The sequence below is a fragment of the Brassica napus genome, chromosome A9 (assembly GCF_020379485.1).
Source record: "Brassica napus cultivar Da-Ae chromosome A9, Da-Ae, whole genome shotgun sequence".
In the NCBI taxonomy this organism is placed as follows: Eukaryota; Viridiplantae; Streptophyta; class Magnoliopsida; order Brassicales; family Brassicaceae; genus Brassica; species Brassica napus.
In genome coordinates, this window is record NC_063442.1 from 2,481,805 (window position 1) to 2,505,770 (window position 23,966).

Sequence of the window (23,966 nt, forward strand, 5' to 3'; positions counted from 1 at the left end):
GTCCTTGGCCTGGTCTGTACTCCATATAAATTAATAGATTTCTCCGATACTAATTTGAACTATTTCAGAATATGATATAAATCGATAAAATAATATTTTTTTAGAAAATCTTATGTAAATGTATAGTCATATTAAAATTATAAATTAATAATTTATATGTATACACATTTTATATAAGTACAAACCAACCATTATATTATTTGTTTTATATTCAACAATGGAATTTTTTTATATTTTCTTCATATATTTTGATAAGATTTAGTAAAATTATATCTAAAAACACATTTGAATTTTATGAAACATATTTTATATACGCTAAATAATATAATAAAACTAATATAAATGTCAAATTACAAAATGTTAATTAATGTATTGTATATATACATTAAAATCAAATCTATATTTTTTAGAAAATATATATCTTAAAATTAAAAAGGGAAATTGCCAAAAATACTAAATTCATATTACCACTTTTCTTGTTTACACTAACTACTTTTGCCCTCGCTTTTAATGAAGGGTAAAATACAATTATACACTTACGGTTAAGTAATCTAGACTTAGGGTTTAGAGTTGAGGGGGTCGGGTAGAGTTTTTGGAATGTGAAATTTATGATTCTAATAAATATATAAATAACTAAAAAATATATAAAAAATTTTAAAAAATAGTTTCAAACATAATTTTCGTTTTTGAAAAAGAAATTTGAAAAAAAAAATAAAAAAAAATTCGAAAAAAAATTCAAAAGAAAAATTTATAAAAAAATTCGAATTTGAAAAAGTATAATTTGAAAACATAAAAAGAAATTATTTTTTTTTATTTTTTACTTTAATAATAATTTATTATATATATAAATAACAAGGGCATAAGAGTTTTTTGCCACTTAATGAAGAAGATATTTTTGAAAATGTTTCATTAGTGGTTGTAAAAATGAAAAGTATTACCATAAAAGTGGTAAACATGTAATTTCTCCAATTAAAAATTAAAAAATATAAATATAAATTTTTTATAAATTAATAACTTTATATAAATTAATAAAATATCAAAGTACCGACATTATTAATTTATACAGTTGTTACTGTATTAGTATTATCATATTGCAATAGATATATAGTATAAAATACATAGTAGAACCATATTAACTATATGATTAATTTTGTTCGATGTTTCAATCAATCTACTCACCACATCATTTATGCTTTGTTCTTCTTCCATTATGGCTAATGCGTAGGTTGTTTTTTAATTGGTTCATGGATGATGATTATGATTGTTTCTTGTTAGATAGTTGATGTTAGTTGCAATTAATACTTAATTAGATTCTATTCAAGTTTATACGTTTTCATGTCCGGAAAGTCTCCTGTGAAAAATAATATACTTGGACCACATGCGGTTGGGTTTTATGCTTTGCCATCTCTAAACTCTGTTTGGAGTTAAAGAATATGACTTTTGATGATGTAGTTTCTTGTGGAACATGGTATAGATTTTTTTTCACAATTTTTTAACGAAGTTTTTTTGGATCTAATTTATATGTTACTCAAACTTGGGAGAGTGGCCGTCCTACACTGCTGAGTAAGAAGCGTTAAACACTTGTACAGTTTTAATTTCTCATATGATTGCATCTTACATATTATACAGTGGTGGTCCAAAACAAGATTTTGATCTGACGTTACTTCTAACGCAAGGCAATTAAGTAAAACCTAGGCTTTACATTTTCCACCTCTTTACAAGATCCTTGACATCATCCGGAGAGGGCGGTAAGTGATACAAGAAGTATGTAGGACTCATGAAGCTCTAAGCTAGCACAGACTCCCAACGACCGTACTTGGAGCTGAAAGTGCCTCCACCATGCCGTTCAGCGTACTCGAGCATTGTAGCTCTCGCACACTCATCCCAAACTTTAGCTATTTCTTTAAGTGACATTGCTTCCTTCATAGACAAACTAAACCTCGATCTAGCTCTCGCGGATAAATCCTCAAACTTGTGATCACTGCAAGGCAAACAAATCCCATAAGATCAAAACATATACACGTTTAGTTTCCTCTTGTGATCAACCAACTTCTACTCTCATACCTGGCGGTATCAAAGATGACTTTCTCTAGAAGTATTGGGGAAGATGGATAATTCTCTGGAACTAGTAAGCGTAACGGCTGAATCTGTGACTGCATATCAAACATGGGATACGTAAGCATTTGAGAAAAAGGCAGACAAGATTAAAAGTTTAGAGAGACTTACGATATAACCTGAATTGTAAAGAGCTTTGAATGTGGCACTGACAGCCACAGGGACATAATCACACGTGACGACGACTGTTCCTGAAGTAACTTCACTAGGACAAACATCTTCATTGCATATACTCACTACTGTCTCCACAAGTCTCCCATTTATTTCCATGATTTCTTGCAAGAGAGCATAACTAGGCTGCAAGATTGAGACATAGCCTTGTTTCAATATTGCTTTTCAAATGTTTTTAAGTTTAAAAGAAAATATGAAAGGCTCCATGATTGTACCTCAATCTTGTTAACTTTGGAGGAAGATATAGCAGTAACTGAGCGCTTGAATCTCTTGGTGTGATTTGTATCTCCTTGTTGCGCACGGAACCTTGTCCTCTCACTCAAATCCTCCACTAAACGAGCTCTAGATCCTCCAATGGTGTTGACCAAACCAGCAATCATCTCACTCAAACTGATGACCGACCTCATCTCACTTACTGACTGTGCCAAGGATTCAGGTGATGCTGATTGAATCTAGCAAAGCAACACACATACATTAACACTTTGATCAAAGATAAGATGGAGAAACTAAACTTGAAATCATCTTAATATGACTTCTTCACTCACAGCTTTTATCAGACGATCAATAGGCCGCTCTGTGATTGGCTCTGGTGGAAGATGCTCCTGAGCTGCTGTGGACATAGGGCTGTTCTCATCTTCTGGTTCCATCCTAGGCCTTGTTTGATGGGTATGAGAAGGAGGGAGATACACTTGTTGCTGCTTCATTGCCCTCCGAGTCACGTTCAGATGATGATACTCAATGAACCTCAATACCTTTTCCTCATGGAGACTAAACTTATCTCTATGAAACTCTGATACACTGCTCTTACAGACATTTAAGAACGCAAGAACTTGTTCCAACGTCGCTTTGCTCGCCGTTAGCCATTCAACCGGCATGTTCTGCTGACGAAGAGAATCAATCTCCCGCAATTTATCAGATATTGATTTGAAAAATGTACTCAGAACAACTCCATACTTCTCCTTGAGGACCTTTATCTGCAAGAAGATTATGAAAAAGATTTTTTTGAACTATTAAAAGACAATGGATAGGTTTGATAGGGATAAAACCATAGTTGCATCATGCAACTTTCATGATGTGATGTTAAGAGGCAGATACCTTCTGATAGGTCTCTTCCCGCCAGTCATCAACATCATACAAGTGTTGTAGCATCAATGGTTGAGACTGCTCCACCTCTTGGCTTTGAGTACCCAACAAACTTGGTCCATGCACATTAAAGCTAGCCATATTGTTCTGCTGGGAGGTCGATACCCTAGGAGTTGTTTGTTCTTGCTCCTCCCCTTTGTTTTGTGGATGATTCTTCTGCGTGTCTTGACCATTCATCAGTTGACTAATGAGGTTCTCGCTTTCTAGTTGTTGAATCTCTCTTTGAGGGTGGCCTGGTAGTTTATTTGAATGAACTCCTTCTTCACTCATTTGAATCTTTAGATTCTGAGCCGCAGAAACGGTTAGAGGAACCTGAGTGGGCAAACCAGATGATTCAGGAACGTTGAGATTGCTCTGGCTTGTTGGAGTTTGTGTATATGGCAACGAGGTGGGAAGTGATTGTTCTTGAGCTCTGAAAGGACTATGGGAAGAAAAAACTTTTCTGCAGATTTTCCCCAAGTAAGCATCCTGAGACATTAGTAAAAAAGATTATAGCAAAGTATCTTCACAAAGGTTGAGGTCTTAATTTGTAATAATTTTGAGTTATACCTTATCTTTGGCCATACCATAGATCTTAGCCTCATATTTGATAGCTGCCTTCTTAATATCATTTTCATTGCTAGGTTGATGACAACATTTCTTCAACTTTTTCACTCTACACATACACATGAGAACAAAATAATCAGTGAGAGTAGTACAAAGAATCTAGAGTTTTATGGAGTCTCTAGATCAAATGTGAATTAGTTAGGTTTCATCACTAATCATGAAAACCCCTTTTCATGCACAATTCTTATGCTTTTGATTCTTGCAGCGTTTACTGGTGTAATGTAGGAATCTGTAACCATATGCAAAAGCTTACAAAGATCACTAGAAAGAAAGGCTTACATTTCGTAAATAACTCTTTCCCGTAGACCAGGCTCATGATATGTTCTCCAATCGTTTGTAAGAGAGTCTCCGCCCTGTTCGTTAGAACTTCCCTCCATTGAGTCTAGCAACAAGAAATGATCAGACATTAAAAACACATAATCAAGAATCACTAGAACAAACCAATATCATCAGATTCTTCCATTATTAGTGACCTTAAAGCATCAGTTTTCGCAGTAGCGTGACAATCAAGCAACTTGCTTTCTTGGAAATTTAGGTTAAAAGAACTAAATACGGAGATGCTTTGATCAAACAGAAGAACATCGAATAAAGAAAACAGTACAAGAATGAGAGATCGGAACTCACAAAAAGACTTTAACCCACGAGACCCGTCGGAGATCGCCGGAGGAGGATGATCGATGAATTGAGGAAGAAGGAATCAAGACTCCAAAGGGTTTTTAGAGAGGGAGAGAGAATGATTGAAGATAAAACTATACGTAAAAGTATTATATAGATAGTCTCTGCTTTTCGTATATATTTAATCAAGTCTTTTTTTTACTTCATTTCAGTTACCAAATTGCGAATGTACGTATGGAAGAATCTGTAAAGTACAATTTATAAGTCTCAATATAAAATTGTTCAAACTAGCACTGTAGAATTTTGTTTTTGGTAAAATGTTAAATCACCACCGTAGAACTTTGCTGGAAAAGTTTTCGTTTGATTCCTAATTTGGTAAACTAATAACCAAATACTATAAAAGAAAGCTTGGTCATAAGCAAGGATGAGCTTGAGCCCATTGTTTTGAAACATTTGAATGGTCCCAAAATACAAAGGGGCTCCCAATTTTTTTTAAAAAAATTATTTCTATATATTAATCCATATATAAAATACATTAAAAAGGTTTTTATAAAGTAAATAATTTTGTGATAAAAAGAAATAGAGTTTTTTATATTTTCATTTTCATTTTATTTTTATTTAGATTATTATTATTTTTGTATTGTTTTTTTGTATATAGTTTATAATACTATAAAAATAAAATTATTAAAAAAATTGAAAAGGAGCCCTCGTTTACTCAGCCCCGACTCTGGTCATAAAAAACCTCTAAGAATCTAAGAATCTAAACTGAAACCGGTTAAAGTTTCTACAAAATAGATTAGACTTGGACATTCAAGTTTATGGAAACATTATGCATTTACAAATGATAATGGAAACATTATGCATTTACAAATTACAACTGATATTTTTTCTACCGCAAGGCAAATAATAAAACCTAACACTTTAAAGTTTCCACCTCTGTGCATTATCCTTGACGGGTGAGTAAGTTAGAAAAAAAAAAGTATTTAGAGCTCATGAAGATCTTAGAACAGACTCCCAACGACCGTACTTGGAGCTGAAAGTACCTCCACCATGCCGTTCAGCGTACTCAAGCATTGTAGCTCTCGCACACTCATCCCAAACTTTAGCTATTTCTTTAAGTGACATTGCTTCCTTCATAGACGAACTAAACCTCGATCTAGCTCTCGCCGATAAATCCTCAAACTTGTGATCACTGCAAGGAAACAAACCCGTATAAAGATCAAAACAGTAAAACATATATGTTTAGTTTTCCTCTTGTGGTCAAGTTTCATACCTGGCGCCGTCAAAGAGGATTTTCTCTATTATTATTGGGGAATTTGGATAATTCTCAGGAACTAGTAAACGTAACGGCTGAATCTGTGACTGCATATCAAACATGGGATACATAAGCATTTGAGAAAAAGACAGACAAGACCAAAGTTTAGAGAGACTTACGATATGTCCTGAATTGTAAAGAGCTTTGAATGTGGCACTAAGAGCCACAGGGACATAAGAGCACGTGACGACGACTGTTCCTGAAGTAGCTTCACTTGGACAAACATCTTCATTACATATGTTCACCACTGTCTCTACAAATCTCCCATTTATTTCAATGATCTCTTGCAGGAGGGCATAACTAGGCTGCAAGATTTAGAAATTGCCTTGTTTCAATATTGCATTTTGTTTTTATTATTAATAAGTTCAAAATAAAATTTACAGGCTCACACATTTTACCTCAATCTTGTTAACACTGAACCGTTTGTAGCTATCAGTTTGTGATGGCATAGCGGTGAGTGAGCGCTTAAGTTTCTTAGTTGGATGTGTATCTCCTTGTTGCACACGGAACCTTGTCCTCTCACTCAAATCCTCCCCTAAACGAGCTCTAGATCCTCCAATGGTGTGGACTGAACCAGCAAGCATGTCAGTTAAGCTGATGACCGACCTCATCTCACTTACTGATTGTGCCAAAGATTCTTGTGATGATGATTGAAACTAGCAAAGCCACACACACAAACATTAACACTTTGATCAAAGATAAGATGGAGAAACTAAACTTGAATAATCTATATATGACTTCTTGACTCACAGCTTTTATCAGACGATCAATAGGCCGCTCTGAGGGTGGCTCAGGAGAAAGAGTAACCAGAGGATGCTCCTGAGCTTCTGTTTTGTTAGTTGGTGTAGGAAGAGTCTGCTGCTCCACTAACTGTGGAGAAGAGTTGTTCTTCTGCATCTGAGGGGATGAAGCTGATGGTTGTTCTTGCTTAGGGAGATGATGAAACTGCTTCTTCTGAAACATACTAGACTGAGCCTGGCTGATATTAGAGTGCACAACCTCCCGTTGATTACTTGGAGGATTCTGTTTAGGAGAATGCACCACGACATTTCCTGATGAGGACATAACCTTGTTCACATCTTTTGGTTCTATCCTAGGCCTTGTCTGCGAGGAATGAGGCGCTGCTGTCTGTGACGCATGGACTTGACCACTTTGGGTTTGTAATGCTGTTTGATGGATCTGAGGAGGAGGGATATGCACTTGTTGCTGCTCCTCCTTTTCCCTCTGATGCTTGGTGAATTTCAATGCAAGTGACTCCAATGCACTAAACTTATCTCTGTGCTGCTCTGATACACTGCTCCTACTGACATTTAAGTACACAAGAACTTGCCCCAACCTCGCTATGGTCGCCCTTAGATTTTCAACCCGCGGGTCAGATGGCATCATGTTCTGTTGAGGAAGAGAATCAATCTGGAAACAATTGTTTTATTATTATTATTATTATTATTATTATTACTTCTGTAACAATAACAAGAAATAATTAGGTTATGAATGAGGTACCTCTTGCAATTTATAAGATAGTTTTTGGAACAATTCACTCAGAATATGTATATACTTGTCCTTAAGAGCTTTTATCTGCATGCAGGAAAATTATGAAAAAAAAATAGTTGAATTAATTAACAATGGATACGTTTCCATAGGTTACACCATACTTTCATGTTTGTGATGTTAAGATACCTTCTGATAGGTTTCTTCTCGCCAGTCACCACCACTAGGGTTTAACGTCTTGCTTGTAGAATCTTGAAAAGCTACAAAACAATCTTTGTATTAAACTCATATTTAATGAAATATATATTTATTGGTGCTACCAAGAAAAATATTATCATCCAAGTTGGTAAGAAAGTAAACATACTAGGTTTCTGCAATTGATATGGCTGATTCTGTTGGTCTGCTAGGTTCTGGCTTTGGTGCAAAGAACCTGCTGCTTGAAACCTTTGTGTCTCATTCAAATGTTGTAGCATCAATGGTTGAGATTTCTCCACCTCTTGGCCTTGAGCACCCAACAATTTTGATCCATGCACATTAAAGCTAGTCGTATTGTTCTGCTGGGAGATTCGTTGTTTCTCCCCATTGTTTTGTGGTGATGTTAGATGATTCTGCTGCGTGTCTTGACCATTCATCAGTTGACTAATGTGATACTTCCGTTCTAGCTGTTTATGTTCCCTGGACGGCACAGCCATCTGCTGTTGATGACTAGAAAGAGCAGAAGACTGAGGAAAAGACAGCTTAATAGGAGACGATGATCTATGATGAGGCAACAAACTTTGCTGCTGCTGATTCCCGTGATGCTGGTACATCGTGTTGGATCTCAGTTGCTGCTGTTGAGACTTCTGAAGCTGTTGTTGCCTTCCTTGAATCTGTCTTTGAGGACCGGGACCAAGACTTGATTCAACTCTTTCACCCATTTGAACGTTTAGATTATGAGCCGCAGAAACGGTCATAGGAGACTGAATGGGCAAACCAGAAGATTCAGGAGTGTTGAACTTGCTCTGGATGTTGCTTTGAGATAACCATGGTTGGTTTGTTGGAGTATGTGCATATGTCAACGAGGTGGGAAGTGATTGTCCTTGATTCAGAGCTTGAGCTGATGTATAAACGCATCCAAAGAAAACATAATAAGCTAATATTTGCAAAAAAGAAAAAACATAATAAGCTAAAAAGATTGTGAAAAAGTATAATGATTCTCAAACTTCTTAAGTAGATTGCCAATAACAATTCAGTAACGTAAATGATCTGAAACAGTTCTAGATATAGAATGTGAGTTGTGAGTTATGTAACATGATCTGTTGTGTTTTTCAGGTAATGCACACACACCCAAAGAGAAGTTCTAGTCCTAAAACTAAATTGCCATATTAAAACCAAAATAACAATAAAAATCTTATAAACCTGGATGTGGAGTGTTAGCTCCATTGGCTGAAGTACCAGCTCTGATTTTTCTTTCGAAAGCAAGTATCTTTTCGTGGATTTTCCGCAAGTAATCACCCTGAGACATAGTAAAAATACAAGCAAAGTTATATTCACAAGGCTGAGGTCTACTCTCGTATTTGTATTTTGGGTACCTTATCTTTGGCCATGCCATAAATCTTTTCTTCAAATGTACAAGCGCTCTTGGTAATAGTATCCGTAATATGTCTAGAGAAACATATCTTCAACCTCTCCACTCTTAACACATACATGAGAACAAATTATCAGTTACAAAGTTAATGAAACAGTTGTATAGATACAATAATAACAAACACACAAGTAAGAAGGCTTACATTGCTACAATAACTTTCTTACGTAGATCAGGCTCATGTTGTGATCTCCAATCATTAGCAAGAGAGTCTCCGCCTTGTTCGTTAGGCTTCCAACTAGAAGTTCCCTCCATTAAATCTAGCTATGTAGCAACAAGAAACGATCAGATACTGCAATTTACTAGTAATACTTAACCTTCACATTTTTAAAAGTTAATCTCGCATATGTTGGTGCTAATTATACTAAAACCATATTCTTCCCTTAGTGACCTAAAAACATCAGTATTCGAGTTTGCGTGACGATCAAACAACTTGCGAGCGCGTTTCTAGGAGTTTAGGTTAAAGAAAACCAAAACCGAAACAAAGATGCTTTGATCACATCAACACACACACACAAAAAAAATACAAATCACACGCATTACATGATCGGTTTAAGAACATCATACAAGCAAACAGAACCAGAGTAATAGAACCCATGTTTGGTTCCACACAACATAACTGAAATTAATAAGCAAAACCCACCAGAAGAAAAAAGAAGAGGAGGAGAAGAAAAAACCCACGAGAACGTCGGTGATCGGGGAAGGAGGGTGATCGATGAATTGAGGAAGAAGAAATCGAGAATATAGGTTAAAAATTTGAGAGAGGGAGAGAGATATAGATATTGAATTGAAGGGGAAAAGAGTGGAGAGTCTGATTGAAGAAAGACTAAGACGTAGGTATCCCAAATCTCAATATATAGTGTCTGCTTTTCTTATTAATTAAGTCTTTTTAATTTATTGCAGTCAATCACCAAATTCGAATAAGGAAATATGTTAAGTATGACGTTGACTTGGCCAATCACAAATTCCTCCATCATAATTATTTTTCTATTTTTTGGAAAAAATATTTATGAGAGTATGTCAATTGAATAGATGTCTATTGGATATCTTACCAATTTAGAATAAGGAGTTTTGACCCCAAAAAAAAAAGAAAAGAAAAATGAGAAAATAAAAGAGAGAAAGTGCAATGTATCTCAAATGATATAATTTAAAATATTTATGAGAACCTTTCTTCACAAATACCAACACCAGAGATCACACCAGGAGGACAATCCCCGTGATATGATTTATAGGCCTGTGAGCAGAAGTCATCTATCACGACATGATAACCTGGCTGATCATTCAGTGAAACAAGTTGGAAATCAAGCCTTTGATACTCCAAAGAAGAGGGACGAGGAGGCAAACGACAATTTGGAGAAGAATAGAACAGAGGTTAGTTCTTCTGCAAGGGGGGTTCCCCTTCGGGAGTTACATAACCCTGTTACCCAGGCAGCCTTACATGTGGCGCTGGGAGAGGTTCGAGATGCAATGCTCCAATACACTGCCTGTGCTGATCCTACTGAGAGTGCAGCCAGAAAGGAACGAATGAGACAGGCAGAGGAATGTGGCGAACCTGAGGAAACAGCAATCCAAATGGTGAGAGCGGCAATGATAACCGCAGAACAACCTCGAGAGGAAGTTATCACTGAAGTTTCCCCTAGAGTTCCTGCACTACAAAGACTGGGACCTGCTCCAATTCCGGACGATTTAGATGCGGGACCATCTAACCGTAAAGAGAAGAGAAAACCAGGAAGACCTCCTGGAGCAAAGACGGTGCGAGCAAGCCCTTTGGCCTTAGGGGGAATATCTGCACGCAAGAGAAAGGTACAACAACCCAAGGCACCGAGCTGCAAGCGAAAACTAGGTACTACTGCCCCACGAATTGCAAAAGTGGGAGTAAAAGGGAAAGGGAAAGGAGGTAGCTCGAGAGTTCCAGAGGTCCCGACAGGTTCAAATGTCAGCTCGGACAATCAACCACTCATCAGGCTTATCCCAAAGAACACGAGAAGGAAGGTGGATTTTCCCAATCCATCAACTCTCGTTCCTTAAAGATAATGGCTTGGAACTGTCAAGGGTTAGGGAATCCCGAGACAGTCCAAAGACTTCGGAAGATAAAGCGCACGATTAGACCAGAAATCATCTTTCTCTCCGAAACAAAAAATCCCAATGAGACGGTTCTCTCCAAATTAGAAGAGCTGGAGTACGAGTACCATTTTATTGTCTCCCCTACTGGGTATGGGGCTGGGGGACTTACTCTGTTGTGGAAACAAAATGTAAATCTGGAAGTATTAAGCTCCACAAGTAATCTGATTGACACAATCATCTTGTATGAAGGCAAAAAGTTTTACGCATCCTTTATCTACGGTGATACGAACAAACCGGTTAGGAAAGCATTTTGGGATCTCCTGGTCTCTATGAATGAAGCAAGGGACGCGCCATGGTTCGTAACTGGCGATTCTAATGATCTCATCAGTAATGAGGAAAAGGTCGGAGGACCTGAAAGGCCGGAAAGCTCTTTTACTGACTTCCGCATATTCCTATCAGAGGGAGACTTGTTTGATCTACAGCACTACGGTGACTTCCTATCATGGAGAGGAAAAAGAGGAGATCACCTGGTACGATGTAGACTGGATAGAGCGGTCGCAAATACCACTTGGGCAGAAGCTTTCCCAACTGCTCGATGTCAATACCTTAACTACGAAGGATCAGATCATAAACCTCTAGTCTCAATCTTGGAGCCAAATAAGAAGAAGAGGCAGGGCCTATTCCGATACGATCGGAGACTAAAGGACAATCTTGAGGTTCGCGAGATGATCCGAGCTATCTGGGAAGGTGACCCTCACATCCCTGTTAGAGACAAGATTGATGCTAGCCGCAAAGCAATCTCAGCTTGGAATAAAAACAAACAGCGGAACAGCAGAATCACTATTGAGGAAAAGAAGGCAGAACTGGAGACCGCATTAACTGCTCAAGAAAATGATACAGTGCTCATAAACAAGATCAAGACTGACCTCAAAGCAGCTTACCTTGCGGAGGAAGCTTTCTGGCGACAACGTAGTCGCCTCCTATGGCTGAGACTTGGAGACCGCAACTCCGGATTTTTCCATGCGGCTACAAAGGGACGAAGAAGAGCAAATATGATGACTGTAATAGAGGATGACCAAGGCAGACCAGTCCACATAGAAGAGCAAATATCACAAGTGGTGGTATCTTATTTTGAAAAGCTCTTCTCCTCTTCATCGACAAACAGCTCTGAAACAGTAAACTACGCACTGGAACCAATTATTACAGTGGAGAACAACGTGCAGTTGACTAAGATACCGTCACCAGAAGAAATCAAAGATGCTGCGTTCTCTATTAATGCCGATAAAGCGCCTGGACCGGATGGTTTCTCGGCGGGCTTCTTTCACTCCAATTGGGACAACATAGGAGGAGCCATCACAGCCGAGATTCAGCACTTCTTCTTGTCAGGCACACTCCCTCCCAAGATCAACGAAACCCACATCCGTCTAATTCCAAAACACAACAGTCCCACGACAGTAATGGAGTATAGACCGATAGCGCTGTGCAATGTATACTACAAAATTATCTCGAAGATCTTGACGAGAAGACTCCAGCCGCTACTCTCCTCCATCATTTCCGAGAACCAGTCCGCCTTTGTTCCCGGGAGAGCTATTTCAGATAATGTGCTAATCACCCATGAGGTTCTCCACTACCTAAAGACATCAGATGCAGAGGTGCGGTGTGCTATGGCGGTTAAAACCGACATGAGCAAAGCGTACGACCGCCTTGAATGGGAGTTCATTTCGTTAGTACTCAGTAGGATGGGGTTCCATCCGACATTGGTAGCTTGGGTTATGGAATGCATAACCACTGTCACATACTCCTTTCTCATCAACGGCTCGCCTAGAGGAAGGGTTAAACCGAGTAGGGGAATCCGTCAAGGAGACCCGCTCTCACCATACATTTTCATATTATGCGGTGAGGTGCTCTCGGGATTATGTCACAAAGCTCAAATGGAAGGTACTATGAAGGGAGTTGAAGTAGCTCGGGGCTGCCCTCGAATCAACCACTTACTTTTTGCGGATGACACTATGTTCTTCCTCAGCGCGGACAAGAAGAGCAGTAAAGCACTCAAAGATATTCTGACCAGATATGAGACTGCTTCAGGACAATGCATCAACGTCAACAAATCGTCGATCTCCTTCTCGCGGAAAACACCAGCGGACCGAAAGGCAATGGTAAAGGAGACTCTACTGATTACAAAGGAAGGCGGGGTCGGGAAATACCTCGGCCTTCCGGAGCACTTTGGACGCAAGAAAACAGACTTGTTCTCTTCCATTGTTGACAAGATCCAACAAAGAGCTAAAAGGTGGACAAACCGATATCTTTCTACTGCCGGGAAACTAGTAATGCTCAAGAGCGTCTTAACACCGATACCCTCCCACGCTATGACATGCTTCAAACTCCCTGTCTCGCTGTGCAAAAGGATCCAATCTGCGGTTACCCGATTCTGGTGGGATTCAAACACAGGAACAAAAAAGATGGCGTGGGTCTCTTGGGACGACATGACGCAAACAAAGTCTAATGGTGGCCTAGGTTTCAGAGACTTCCAAAGCTTTAATGATGCTTACCTAGCTAAACTGAGTTGGAGACTATTGAACAATCCAACTAGCTTGCTCGCACAGACTCTCTTCGGCAAATATTGCAAGGATGAAGAATTTTTACAGTGCCAAGGAAGAGATGCAGAATCCCATGGATGGAGAGGAATCCTAATAGGAAGAGACCTTTTGTTGGAGAACATGGGATGGTTAGTTGGAGATGGGAAAGCTATCAAGGCGTGGCACGATCCATGGCTCAGCCTTACGAACCAAGAGCGACCTATGGGACCAGCACCAGAGTGGTGCTCAGATATCTTAGTGTCCGACCTTTTGGATCCGGACACCCGTGAGTGGAACAGAGACCTCATCAGTCTGATCTTCCCCTTCCTGGAAACCACGATACTGAGTATGAAGCCAAGCCGTCTAGGAGCCTCGGACAAATTGAAATGGCTCCATACAAAAGATGGAGAATTTTCTACCAAGACAGGGTACATCGCCGCTCTGGAAGCACGATCCAATGACTCCGATAGACCAAGACCATCAGTTAACTGGAACAGAGGAGTTTGGAATCTCAAGACCGCCCCCAAAGTCCAACACGTTATCTGGAAAGCTTTGAAAGGTGCTTTACCAGTGGGCGAGAAGTTACTTGCGAGACAAGTACCAATAGATCCATTATGCAAGCGCTGCGGTATTCTCGAATCTATTAATCATCTCATATTTCATTGTGATTTTGCGGAGAAGGTCTGGAAACAGGCTCCATTCCTGCAACGCCTGGACCAGAGAGGATTACTAGATTTGGAAACAGATTGGATGGAATTGGTTGAGTCAACATGCCTCCCACCAGTGGGGATTGTGACAACCCAACTAGCCCCCTGGCTCGTCTGGTCGATATGGATAGCACGCAACAACTTGATTTTCAACAACAAGATCGTGACAATAGAGGAAGTTATATCCCGGGCAATCTCTGCAGCAAAGGAGTGGCAAAACGTGCAGGGCCAAGATGAACCAAAGAAGACTCCTAAGCGTAAGATAGAGGATGTACCACACTGTGATACTGTTCTTCAAACAGATGCAGCATGGACTGAGACAACAAGAACAGCTGGACTGGGCTGGGCTATCAAAACCGCAAGAGAAACTCAGAGATTCTCAAACTCTACTACCTTTGTCACATCACCACTGATGGCTGAAAGCTTAGCAATGAGGGAAGCGATCAAGAAGAGTAAGGAGCTGGGGATCCGGCGCTTACGGTGCGAATCAGACTCCTCACAGCTGATTAAAGCTCTCAATTCATCTTCTGAACCTCTGGAGATTTATGGCATAATTTCTGATATTAGAATTGAGGCTAGCTCTTTTGATGTTATTTCGTTTGTTTGGATTCCTAGAGAAAGGAATGTGGAGGCTGATTGCCTAGCAAAAGCGGCGTTACGCCATGTAACAACTGACTCGTTCAGTTAAACGCTATTTAAGTTTTAATGAAATTGAGTTCCAAAAAAAAAAAAAAAATAGTTTAATTCTTATAAAATGTTTAAATTTAATCAAGAAACCCAACTTCATTAAAATACTAATATAAATCAAGTAAGAACTTCGATTGAGAACCTTATCGGTAAAGTTGCTCTGATAGTTTCAATATATGTAAATCCGGTTCATGAACTATATAATGGAGGGAAACATAATGAATAACAAAAAATACTTTCCATTTGATCTTCTTCTCCATAGAGATTGAGCTCAACTAACATGGTATTAGAGAAGTGGGGCTCAAACCTCACTATATTCTACTCACGCTTCACTTTCCAATGGTGATTGGAAGGAGAGTTTGTCATCATCTAGGAAAGCGACATCATTGGGGAGATCCTCCAATCTCAAGATTTCACCACCAGATTCACCAATCACACCAACGGAATTGTCGATGCATTCACTCTCCATTCTATCTCATTGATTATAATCCAGGTTTTTCAACTATTTTTAAAGTACTTAATGGTACCAATTACGATAATTGGTGTACCAGCTTCTATTCCAATGGCTTCGAGTGCGAAACCCTTTCATGATCCTGATAAACTAATTCTGGATGAGCCTGGTGTGTATAGAAGATTGGTTGGTCGGCTCATGTACCTTACCATAACACGTTTGAATATCACTTTCTCAATGAGTAAGATGTGTCAGTTTGCTTAAGCTCCACACAGTGAAGGAAAAATTCATCTTTTTGTTTTTTTACTTCTTCCAGTTGTTTAGCATTTTTTTTGCTAAAAAAACAGCAGCTCTATTTTTGTTTCAGCGTTCTCATCTTTTCCATCCTTTTATTATTCAATTCTACCAAACATATATAGAGATCTTAGTCATCCAACTAAAATAAACTTGGTTTTAACATTAGTTAAAATAAAAGCATGTGTTTACAAAAACTTCCGATTAACATCCCGACTAAAAGCATATTGCAACGGTACTGGACTGCCATGTGCATAATCGCTGGCTAGGTGGCCACTTTCACCCGAGTTTTCGAACATGGTAGTGGACTGCCATGTGCATAATCGCTGGTAGAACTCTACTTTCACAAGTTCGAACTTATCAATATTACAAATCTTTGTTTAACGAAGTAAATTAATCCTCCTATTTTCAAAAGTTTGACCATGGTTTTACCAAACAAAAAAAAAAATTGACCATAGGATCAGCGGAGATAAAGATTTTGAGATGATTATTAATGATTAGCAGAATCTATCAGGAAAATAAAAAGACATATGCCATCCAAATGCCAAAGTAGATTTCCCAAATGTAGTTATATAAGCCAAATTGTTTCGCATCAAACCATACGTACTACATATGTTAGAATCTTCGTTACTGATTTTGTTTCTTGGTATTATGATATATGTAAATCGTTTCATTTGTAGTTTAGAATAAATTAGTAAAAACATAATAATAATTATTATTACAGTATTATTAACATTCAAATAACTTAAGATACTCAGTGGAAAAAACATGAGTTAGTAATGGTCTTATCGGTTTTATCTTACCTAACCAGATCAGAGAGTAACCAGTTTAGACCAGTTAGGCCATCTCCAATTCAACTTCAAAACATTATTTTAGTATAATTTTCACACTATTTTAGTGTAATCTTTTCAATTCAATACTAAAAATTACACTATTTTAGTGTAACACTATAATCCTACACCAAATTTGGTGTGAAATTATAGTGTTGCACTAAAATGGTGAACTTTTAGTGTTGGGTTGAAGAGGTTTAGTGTAAAAATCACATTAAAATAATGTTTTGGAGTTGAGTTGGAAATGAAAAAACGTTTTAGTGTATAAACTACACTAAAATGATGTAATCTTGACATTATAATAGTGTTTTGAATTGGAAATGCTCTTAGATAGAAGAAAGTCCATGAAGGATAACAGAGCCAGTGACAGCGAGCGGGGGGAGAGAGAGGAGACAAAGAGGTCAACTTCAGCGAATAAAGACGTGAATACGTGGACGCTAGTAGCCACACGTGCACTCAATCATCGCACACGTGCACTCAATCATCGCACTTATACATGCATACATACACATATAGTATGCTTTTCTATATACACTGTATAAGGAAATTATAAAATTCTCCTCTCATAGCGGAGGCGTTGGCGGTACGAGAAGCTCTACGACACGCTTCGGATCAATCTTACAAACGCATCTGGCTACGCTCAGACTCCCAAGGGCTTATTACAGCCATCAACTCGAATCTCCCATCGATAGAACTCTACGAGATTTTATCGGGTGTCGATTCGATTGTTTCTTCTGATTTCGATTCTGTTTCTTTCTCTTTTGTGTCAAGAAACCAAAATGGGCTTGCAGACTCTTTGGCAAAGACCTGCCTATGTATGAACCCTTCAGGATTGGACCTCTAAAGCTCTCTCCATTTTATTAAGTGAATCTATTTCTGTTGTTCAAAAAAAAAAAATCCCACTCACCAAAAGGCGTCGAATACTTCCAGGCAAACTAGGTCTGCGGATTCAGTTTCTTCAGTTAATTCGGTTCTGTTAGTTTGCCATTCGGTTAGTTCGGGTCAATCGAAAGTGAATCAAAAAAATTTTGGTTCGGTTTGTTTTCGGTTTCACAAAAAATTACCAATTTTCGGTATTACAGTTAATTCAGTTAATTTTTTGGCTTAAACTGAATAAAATTTTAAAAAATTTGGTTAATTTCAGTTTAGATTTTGATTAATTCGGTTCAGTTATTTCAGGTATTTTAATTTGGATTTGATTTCTTTGGTTTAGAATTTTTTAAATATTTTTTGGAATAACCGATTACTGAACCAAAAACCAAAAAAAATAAAATTTTGTTACCAAAAAAATAAAATTTTGTTACCAAAATTTCGAACGAATTAACCGGAAACCAAATTTTTCGGTGCGGTTCGGTCGGAATCCCAGTCCTAGGACAAACCAAATAACATTCTTTAATTTCTTACTATGTTCAACTTTTTCTCTAAACCAAATGAGCATGTTACTAATTAAGAGATTTATAAAAATATAAGTTATTAGAATAGAACTAAAAACATAGAAATTATATCCAAATAATAGTAGTTTAGTGGTAAGGGCTGAGGATAAAGGGGAAACAAAATTGATACTATTTGGATAGACAATAATGAAGCTACGCTTTAAATTTCCTTTGAAAAAAAAAAAAAATTTCCTTTGAAAGCATAGAGCTTGGTCGTTGATATTGTTTTTTTTAGAAAGTAGTTGGACCTCGGTTTAAATACCCTAAAACATATAGATTATTAGATTTTTGAGAAATTATAATTGAAGTAAGGTAAAAGAGTAACATGTTATTTAAAAAATATTTTGGTGGAATACTCGTGGGCATGCTAAACAACCGTAACTCTTTTTTTTTCCGTACTTTGGTCTTGGATATCTTCGCATGAACTTCTGTACCAAATATTTTCTATCGGCTGACACATTTAGAATGTTACAGAATGGACTGGTTCAAATTGTATGATCCGAGTATAAAATGCTTTCCAACTAATATCAGAAAATAGACTGATAATCTGTTATATCTCAACCACTTGTGACTAAAACTAAGTCCAGACTGGCTAAACAATGTTTTTATGAATGTCTAAGTACTGATTTATAAATTTAAAGCAGCAGCTAATAAACTATTGTATATGCACACACATGCATGAACAATACGAACACAACCAAAGGACCAACCAATAGTGTGAAAGATCCAAACTTGATGTCAATTTTCTTTTTTAAACAAGATTTACTCATCCCAATAAAGGGGATTCAGATCAGGTTACAAAATCGATTTGAACAAAAGTTGAGTCAATGTCAAGTTATTTATAGAGAAACGATAACAACCTGATTAGAACAATAATATTATAGATATTTAATGATTAATTTCGACCAAGACAAAAGACGGGAAGGTGCCTAATTTGCCACATCTCTTTGAAATGGAGAACGTACATGTTTTGAATTCCCTCACATTTGTTGGCTCTTGTAGCCTTCTGCAATAATTTCATTTCCTCACGTAACATATATTTCTAAAGCTACCAAATCAGCCGACACATATCTTTATAACTTTTTTATACAAAAAAGTTTTTCATATTAAAATATTTTTGGACTTTTTGGGTTTTACAACTTTACAGAAATATAATATATCTAAGTATCTAACACTATTACTTTTTGTTCCAGTTGTATATTAGACTACTACGAGCAATCAATCAACACAAACAATTAAAGTAGTAGAAGGAACAAATTCTGCTATGTTCTCATTAGGTTTTCCGGTTATAAGTTTGTGCTGGTCTGTAAGCAAATATTTCCTCAATGGCTTTAATTCCTTTTATTTTTTCACATTTTGAAGTTGTATTATATATCAAAAATTAATTTAAAAGCTATTTAACAGAAAAAGGCAGACAGCCTTAATTAAATGGGAAAGATAACATTCCTAAGTCCGTACTGTTAGGATCTGAATCCTAAAATTTATAATGATATTATTAGAACCGATTTTGAAAAAATAAATACAAAAGTGACAATGGCTAAAAGCGGGTTCTATCTAAGGACTACGTCTGTATTCATACAAAAGCAGTGACTGAACTGTCTTTAGCCGTGGCCGCTAACAATGTCAACTCTCAGCAAATGAGATCTTGATGTCTGCGTAGGTGCGACTAACCGAGTTGGTAAACGAAAAAGATGGGACGCATGAACAAACGTCAACTCCAGGAGACACGCCAAGGTTCACAAGTGTACAACGCTAGCAAAAAAAGAAAATCCTTAGTTTATCTTGTTTTCATCAGCCACTCCATTTAGCAGAGTGATATGGAATAAAAATTCTCATGCAAAATCAAAATGGATAAGCAAAGTGAATATTTTTTTTGGGTTTAAGAAATCTTTATTGTTATTTAAAGAGAATAATACTATATATACCATCACTAGTACTAATATCTCACATATTTAGAGTTTAGAACGATATTAATCTTCTTTCTCAAAAAAATATATATTAATCTTTTAGTATAAAACATTTTAAATAGTTATTTACAATTAAATAGTTGAGAATTTCTCACTAAAATTTCTCATTAATTACTTTTATATTCTTCTTGTTTAATCGGGTTTATCTCAAAATCCCAACCATTGTATAACTAGACCTAGCCAATTAATTACACATGCAAGATAATTTTTTTAAATATACTATCTGTTTCATAATATGAAAATTTTAGAAGTAATTTTCTATTTTAAAATATAAATTGCTATTTCATTTATACAAATTTAAAATTTACATGTTTTATTATTTGTCGAACTATATTTAATTTAAATGATGCTTTCTGATGCATATTTGATATTTTTTTGGGGTCAAATGTTGATATTTTTAATTTCCATTTTTTAAATAATAATAGAATAAAGTAGTGTTTTAATATGTGTTAAAACTGTAAACATACAAATTAATAATGGAGACAAACACATAAATTACGTGGTACAAATTAGATAGTCACGTACATGCAAAATGGTAAAAATATGTGTGTGTCATGTCATTTTCTAAGGATCTAGGCTTGGATACACGCTTGGCTTCAAGTCACATTCCACTGCAACTTTATTTGCACACCAAGACAAACCCATTAAACTCATCACTCTCTCGTCGTCATTGGTTTTATTTCCTATAAAATTGAGCAATAGCAGATTTATAGGATTAAAGAGTCAATAGAGAACCGGCCCTCGTGGTCTGGTAGTAAAGGAACCTCGGCTGAGATGCCCGTCATCACGAGTTCGAACCCCGGCCACAGCGGATTTATATAGTTTCCGTTTGGCCTTCAGGACCTTTCTCGCCAATTCCGGTTAGACGCGTTAGAATAATCGGAATAAGAGAGAGGTCTGGATACCTGGATTATAAAAAAAAAAAGTCAATAGAGACTTATATAGAGAATACTAAGACAGTGATTACACGTATCCTTTATCATAACACACCTTGACGTTCACCCGAAAGGTGTACGGACCCACTCATGATTTTTTTTTCTTTTTCATTTATAAAACTTTCTTATATAATTTTTTTTGAATTATTTTTGAAAAACATAAGTTGCAGGAAATACAAAAACATCATATTATATAAAGTTTGGTTCCAGTGACAAAAAAAAAAAATAATAAAAAATAAAGTCTAGTTCTTCGAAATTGCTAATTAACTTGATCGTGAAACGTAGAAATTAAATTTATGATAATGACATGTGTTAAAATATATTCTAATTAATAAGATAAATATAATAAGATACTAATGACTCAGTAGTAATTTTTGTTTATAAGAACCTAAACAAAAATAATTGTAAAAGATGATTTGATAGTAATTTTTTTTTTAATTGTTTCTTTTCTAAAAAAAGACAAAAGCTCAAAAATCTTTAATAAGTTTGAGGAAAAAACCTAAAAATTATTCTGGCCCACAAAAAAGCTGACGAAACAAAAAAAATTCTAATTTATTTTAATCGAGAATAGAAGCCGAGAAAATACACACCAGCGCAACCACATCTTTAGAAAACTGAGAAGAGTAACTGAGATAAAGGGTCATGAGTGGTGAGGCTCGTCAAAGAAGGAAAAGAAGAGAATAACGAGTTGGTGATGCCAAGCCAGCCGTCTCTGATTGTTTCCGTAATCAGTCGCTGCCGGAGAGATCTTTTTCAAGACTCGCCGTCGGTCAATAAACGATGAGCTTACGCAGTGATGGATGTAGGATTTTATTTTGTTGGGGCCAAATCAAATATAAACACAGAAAAAGGTTAAAATATGCTTTTAGTAAGGGAAAACGACTAAAATTTATACATGTTATAAATAATTTGAAATTAACATGGGGGCAGGTACCACCAACTTGGCTCACCTACATCTGCCACTGAGCATACGCATTGGCGCCCCCAACAATTCAAGCACCCCCAACAATTCAAGCACCCCCAAAACCAACTTACCACAAAAAGTTGTCGTCTCTTCCCTCCACCTCTGCTTAAACTCTCGGGATCTGAAGAGGTTACTGAAAATAAAAAATACCGCACGGGCAGAAGGAGTACGACGGCGGAAGATCTAAGCATGCATGACTGCTGTTCGTCACCGGAACGAAGCCGGAGCCGCCGAGGAGGATACAAGACGTCACATCAGAATAACATAGGAGGCATATATACTAACCGGACCCGCTCATGATACTACTTCGCTAATTTAATACCTACATGGTGTAACCTGCTTTGGAATAATTTTAGTTTAATTAAAATGATCCGTGAGAAATTTTCTGTTAGAGTTAATCATAAGTATTCTAAGGCGAAATCTTGATTAAACCTACGAAACTTATAAAATTTCATATTTTGTCACTAAAAAAAAGCGTCTACGAATTAGTGACATTCCGCCATATTCTATATACATCTATCGTTTTTTTACTCCATTATACCACCAATCATATAGTAACTAAGCTCGAGTACATTTTAAAACTGTTTGATGTATCAAACTATTAATCATTTAGGTTTTTTTTTTGACATATCTCTGTTAGGTATATAGCTAGTATAACATTAGTTTTCTTAACAGTAGATTCCTTTCTGTAAATATATTGATTCCGATATTTCTCAAACGTCATGGATGGCAGATGGAAACCAGTGCCGGCTCTAACACATGGCAACATAGGCAATTGCCATGGGTCCATAGGTCTAAAAAAATTTTTAGTGTTATTTTATTAATTAAAAAAGTTTTTTTTGTTTGTTAAATATTAATTAATTGGTAAAATTATAACAAAGAGGTCTATGATTAACTAAACCTAATTTAAATACAATAAGAAAAGGAAAATTATTTTGTAATATTCACAATTTTTCATTAACAAAACCTAATTTACACACAAAAATCCATTTTTTAATTTTTCTTCTTTGAATATCACATTTTTTTGCTTTAATTTAAGAAAATGCAATAAATAAAGGTTGAGAGAAATCTTATAGAAAGGTCTTTATTTATTTTATTTTTTTGGACAATAAAAAAGGTCTTTATTTTATATTTCGAGTTATCAATTTTTTTTAAGACGAAGCTGATGGCAACTGCAGACGCATGCCAGTGTGCACTGCACTTTATTTACATTTATGTGTATACATTTACATCTTCGTAACACAAGGCGGACAAAAATTCAAACTAGCAGTTAGAACAGAGGCATGAATGTTGTAAAACCAAATTAACCAATGCTCCAGTTACAAAATAAAATAAAATAGAGAGAATTGGTGAAATAACCAAAAAAAATTAAAATAAAGAAACTAACCATTGCCTAGAGAGAGAAAGGAAGAAAAATTCACTTATATTTGTAAAAACATACACGTGAACTTCTTGTAAGTTCTTTTAAGGAATAAACTGAATAAAAAGGTTTTAAAGAAGATTTTAGGTATCTCTTTTCTTGTAGTCCTTTTGGTTTAAATGTACTTTGGTTTTGGGTGGTGCCCATGTGCCCATCCTCATCCCCCCAAGTACCATTCCTCCGATGCTTCCTTACCTTAATTATGTATCAACAGATAATAGTTTTTAATACTTTTGTTCTACCATCATTTTACTTAACCCTACTACACTGTGGTATCATAAACATACCTATTAATTTAATCCAGAATGTGATACCGAAATCTTAAAAGTGTAGCGATAAAAAAGCATTTGAAATGTTCGCCTATTTTTCTCTTATTTTGTATTTTGAATGATAAAAGTGTGTTTATTCAATGTACGAAAATATTACGGCTGGTTCACAATTTTTTTTTGTTTTTCTTATAAGCCCTATCGCCTGGTTCACAATTCTTCTGCAAAATACAAATACGGGAGCTGGTGTGCGAAATACAACTTTAATAATGCTCAAAAAGAAACACAACTCCAA

General features: G+C 36.5%; 2 protein-coding genes across 3 annotated transcripts; both read right to left on the reverse strand.

The window, feature by feature from the left end:
- Positions 1–950: 950 nt before the first annotated feature.
- On the reverse strand, positions 951–5,233 carry LOC106362603 (probable mediator of RNA polymerase II transcription subunit 15c). The gene is made up of 9 exons (XM_022691666.2): positions 4,660–5,233; positions 4,315–4,417; positions 3,979–4,084; positions 3,382–3,897; positions 2,832–3,260; positions 2,502–2,738; positions 2,227–2,412; positions 2,065–2,153; positions 951–1,981 (listed from the first exon to the last, which is right to left on the reverse strand). The coding sequence occupies exons 2-9, from the start codon at positions 4,410–4,412 to the stop codon at positions 1,786–1,788; spliced, it is 1,857 nt and encodes a 618-aa protein (XP_022547387.2). The 5' UTR covers positions 4,413–4,417; positions 4,660–5,233; the 3' UTR covers positions 951–1,785.
- On the reverse strand, positions 5,227–9,352 carry LOC106363996 (probable mediator of RNA polymerase II transcription subunit 15c). 2 transcript variants are annotated; one of them, XM_013803644.3, is made up of 11 exons: positions 9,223–9,352; positions 9,025–9,127; positions 8,852–8,948; positions 7,818–8,549; positions 7,643–7,713; positions 7,466–7,540; positions 6,716–7,375; positions 6,364–6,621; positions 6,085–6,270; positions 5,924–6,012; positions 5,227–5,842 (listed from the first exon to the last, which is right to left on the reverse strand). In XM_013803644.3, exons 1-11 carry the CDS (start codon positions 9,330–9,332, stop codon positions 5,641–5,643), a joined length of 2,583 nt encoding a protein of 860 aa, XP_013659098.2. In that variant the 5' UTR covers positions 9,333–9,352; the 3' UTR covers positions 5,227–5,640. The 2 variants fall into 2 exon arrangements, with proteins under 2 accessions (XP_013659098.2, XP_048595282.1); XM_048739325.1 differs by having other exon boundaries at positions 5,924–6,270.
- Positions 9,353–23,966: the final 14,614 nt, after the last annotated feature.